Source organism: Passer domesticus, chromosome 3 (assembly GCF_036417665.1).
Source record: "Passer domesticus isolate bPasDom1 chromosome 3, bPasDom1.hap1, whole genome shotgun sequence".
NCBI lineage: Eukaryota > Metazoa > Chordata > Aves > Passeriformes > Passeridae > Passer > Passer domesticus.
The window spans coordinates 35,724,928-35,728,903 of record NC_087476.1 but is presented as its reverse complement, the minus strand read 5'-3'; the positions used below and the strand labels follow the sequence as shown (position 1 = coordinate 35,728,903).

The 3,976-nt window shown below is 33.9% G+C and overlaps 1 protein-coding gene across 4 annotated transcripts in view; it reads left to right on the top strand.

Moving 5' to 3' along the window:
• SYNCRIP (synaptotagmin binding cytoplasmic RNA interacting protein) overlaps window positions 1-3,523 on the top strand; it is a 26,517-nt gene extending 22,994 nt beyond the window's left edge. For 2 of the 4 annotated variants that reach the window (XM_064412592.1, XM_064412590.1), the window contains exon 12: window positions 252-3,523. In XM_064412592.1, coding sequence (XP_064268662.1) covers window positions 252-290 — 39 coding nt within the window. In that variant the 3' untranslated portion in view covers window positions 291-3,523. Of the gene's footprint in view, window positions 1-248 lie in introns of all 4 variants that reach the window. The other 2 variants (XM_064412591.1, XM_064412589.1) reach the window with 1 other exon arrangement.
• The last annotated feature ends 453 nt before the right edge of the window (window positions 3,524-3,976 follow it).

Below are 3,976 nucleotides of genomic sequence, written 5' to 3'. Positions count from 1 at the left end.
TCAGTGCGCAAAACCTTAGCTGGTGATTCAAGGTTTAAAGCTTAACTTTTAAAATAATACCAGTTTGTGACAAAGTGGTAAAACACCCATAGCAAAATTCCAAAGTTAGTGGCAATCAGAAGGTAAAATGTTCTTGTCTGTTAGTTTTATTTAAAAATAATTCATTTTGCTAAGATTTTATGTTAACAAATGTACAGACCAGAGTTTAAAATGATTTATCTAATTGATTCCTTTTGTTACCTGGCTAGCAGGGAAAAGGGGTCGAGGCCGGTCCTGACCTGTTACAATGAAGACTGACTTGCTATGTGGGATTACACCAGAAGCTTGCAGTGGAGTAATGGTAAGGATATCAAGCAACCTTAAGTATCTCAGCTGTATAGGAGCATATTCTGTTGCAAAAGACCTTCCTGCGAAGATCATGGATTCAAATATGGGACATTTGAACTAATACTTGGACTTTGAAATGGATTTCTTTAACAGTTTTCTCTGCAGTGCAAGTTATTAAACTAAAGCTACTCTATTTCCCCAACGTGTTCAACAAAATCCTTAACGTCTAGCATGGTATCTTAATAAAGAATAAAGTTGTTCTTTAAAAAATCTGCTTTAAGTAGATTTTTCCCCCAAGTTTTCTTAGTTAAGGATTCCAAAAGTGGTATTCACAAATTCTTGCATTTAAATTTTTATTGCAGTGCTATAGATGAATACCATCATTGGTATCCTTAAATCTTATTTCTGCTCATGAAGGTTAATCATGATTGTCTATTTAGTAATCACTTACGAATTGTGTTCAGATACAGCAGTTTCAGGTGTAATCATCAGAGCTGGTTAGTCAGGCATTCCAGATAGTGGTTCTTTTCAGAACCTTTTTTAAAGGGTTGGTTAACTACCTCAGTAGCAGAGGATTGAACTATACCCTGTCTGTACTGTACATAGAAAATCTTTGTAGATAAAAGCAAGGCTTGTTTAATATGATATGAGGGTAAGATTATAATATACCAAATGTAACATTCTTAGTTGCCTTTAGTTCCAGAGGCTTTGTAAGACTTCCTCATGACCATCATAACAGGCCTTGCTTTTGTCGTATTTTGTGGCTGAAAAAGCAGCCTTGCTTCTTCAGATATTGTAGTTATTTGGATGTATAATAGTTTAGCAAGATGTTACTTTTGTAAGACATCAGATGTTCAAAAAAAGTGCATCAGCAACTTGTACTAAATACTGCAGTGTCCCTTTATAAAAGGTCAGACTAAAACTGACAACTGTACAGTGAAGCCTGACATTTGGATATTTTGAAGTTTTTCATAAATCATAGAATAGTATATGGCTGTAGTTTAGCTTTTTAGGTAAAAGGTATGTTTTCATTAGTGCATTTCTTATTGCTGATCACTGTAAAAACATGTGGATCAGCTTTCCATTTCTCTTACGCAGATCATGATAACCTGTAGAGTAGAGTAGAGTACAATCATTTGTGCTATGTTTTTAATTTTCTAAAGCACCTTGATGACAGTGAGTGTTCAGTGGTGAAGCATCCTCTATTGAACAACCCTTAGAAAAAGACAAAGTAAAAACAGAACCTTGCCAAGTCCAGTTTCATATAGGTAAAAGATAGATGAAATTATGACTTACTTTGGACTTGGCATAAAGAGTTCCCTTAACACCCTTCACAAAGGGATACTGCAGTTATACTACATACCCATAGGCACCACAATGAAAATTGAAGCTTATACCTAATTAAGGTTTTATACACACCAGTTCCCCCAGTAAATGCAAATTTTAACAAAATTAGACATGTCATATGTTGAAAATGCTCATGGCAAACAATCATTTTGCATTCCTGCAAATAAAATTGTTTTATACTGTAAGCTGGAGGCGAGTGTAACTTATTTTTGTAATAAAGTTTTTATTTTTTTTATGTGTCATTAATATAAATGTGTGTTAGTACAGAGATCTTCTGGTTAAAAACTTAGAATCGCACACATTTCAGTATGTTTACTTGTATTTACATAATTTTTAGAATAGTGGTTGCCAATAGCCTGTATGTTTTCACATTAATTGATTTTTTTTTTTTGTTATCTTAATAAACCATTTTAGTATGTTGTATGTCAATTACTGGGATAGCTGGGACATAAAGTGTAATTAAAAATTGTCAAGTATTCATTGGAATATGTAAATGTGCCTTGCCAGTTTTGAACTTTAAGACAAAGTAAGTGAACGATGGTGAAATGAGTAGTCAATGCCTAGACATTTGCTACCAGAGTTTCATATACTGCCCTTGCTAAAGAAAAGAAATTTCTTCCTCAAATTCGAACATAAAACTTAACAGTTGCATTAGCTTCTGAATTTTAAAATCTACTTAGAGAAATTAGGCTTATGGAAAGGGGGTTTTCTAATTGTAGCCTTAAGTATAATTTTGAATTTCAATGTAATCCTTGGTGCTGGCATTCCCAGTGCCAAGGAGTTTAAATGCTCCCTTCAAAGAGGTTGCCATGCCTACTGGCGCTTTTACTGTCATATGGTTTTATAAGGAACACTGTCAAGATGTGGAAACCAATTTTGAACTTGCTATGAAATGAAACACTGGGGGCTATAGGAGAGGGAAAGTCCTCAGATTTCTTAATCTTGAAATCTCTCCATTGCTGAAAAACTTAAAACACTTGTTGGATCACAAGTGCTAGTGACTAGTTCTTAGTCTGGAAATGTGTTGTGGGGGATAATAAGTTTATGGAATTGTAACAGTAAATGGAAGTGCATAAAAACATTGCAACTAAGGCACTATGTGTGTTGAAATTGTGGATTAAATCCCTAATTTCAGCTCTGATAAAAGTATGGGGGACGACTATTTAAAGAAAAAAAAAAGCATAATTGACAGAAAAGTTTTTAATGGAATGCAAGCAATGGTGAGTGAGCAAAATGCCAAGATCCTGACAGTGTTCCCTCTAATTATGAATTCAAGCCATTATAACTTTTACAATTAAATATGATTTGCACTGTTCTGATATTGGTGCAGTTTTTTAGAAAAATTATCAGAAAACTAAATTGCATGTGGTGATTAATATTGTGGAAAAAAACCTAAAATCAAAAAAATGTTATTTTTCAAAGCTTTAAATTTGATTGTTTAAAGAAAAAACATTAAGTGGAAATACTGGTGAGAATGGGCAAGTGCATATATACAACATCAGTTTGGTTGCACTTGGGTGTTGGTAAACTTGAAATGTTCTACAGCAATAATGCATCTCTTAGGGGGTGCTTTGGTGACAAATGAACATATGACACAGTTCTTCTTGGCACGTTGAAGGCAAGTTTTGACTTAATATAATGTGCTGCCTCTGTTTATTCTCACAGGAGGCTTTCTTTACTGAAACACCTGCAAAGGTGCATAAGTAGTATAGTTCCACATTGGTTTGTAATGTGTTTCTAAATTTGAAGTCTAGTTGAATTTAATAAGAAACCGGAAACTGCTGCTTAACACTTCTGGTTTATAAACACTCCAATACACAGCTTTTAAAATTATACTCCTGTTTTAATACTCATTTTTGTTTGAAAGGTTTCATAGAGGACATGCAACTGTATTTTTTTTTCTTTCCAGTTTTTAAAGAGGAGGTTTGTTATGACCCAGAACTTAAGTTTTGTGTTTATACTGTTGGAGGAAGGCTGTTATTACAATAAGATACTGAGATCAGTTTCTGAATTTCTGCGTTGTACAACTCTTATGTAAATACTGTCTTTAAAATCTAAAATAAGGAATACTAATTCTGTTCTTGTTGGGACTGAAGGGTATGACATAGTCTAAAATAAAAGTAGTGTCCTCTAAAAGCAGGATTCCCAACTTCAGGATAGAAATATTATACACGGCTGCAACTTTTTATTCCCTTGTGCCTTTGATTATTCTTCAGAGGCTTAACTTTCCTGTTCAGCCTAGCAATTATTTTAGTGCTTCCATATGTCAGTGAGGGGAGGCTTTTTTTTTTGGTTGGAGAAA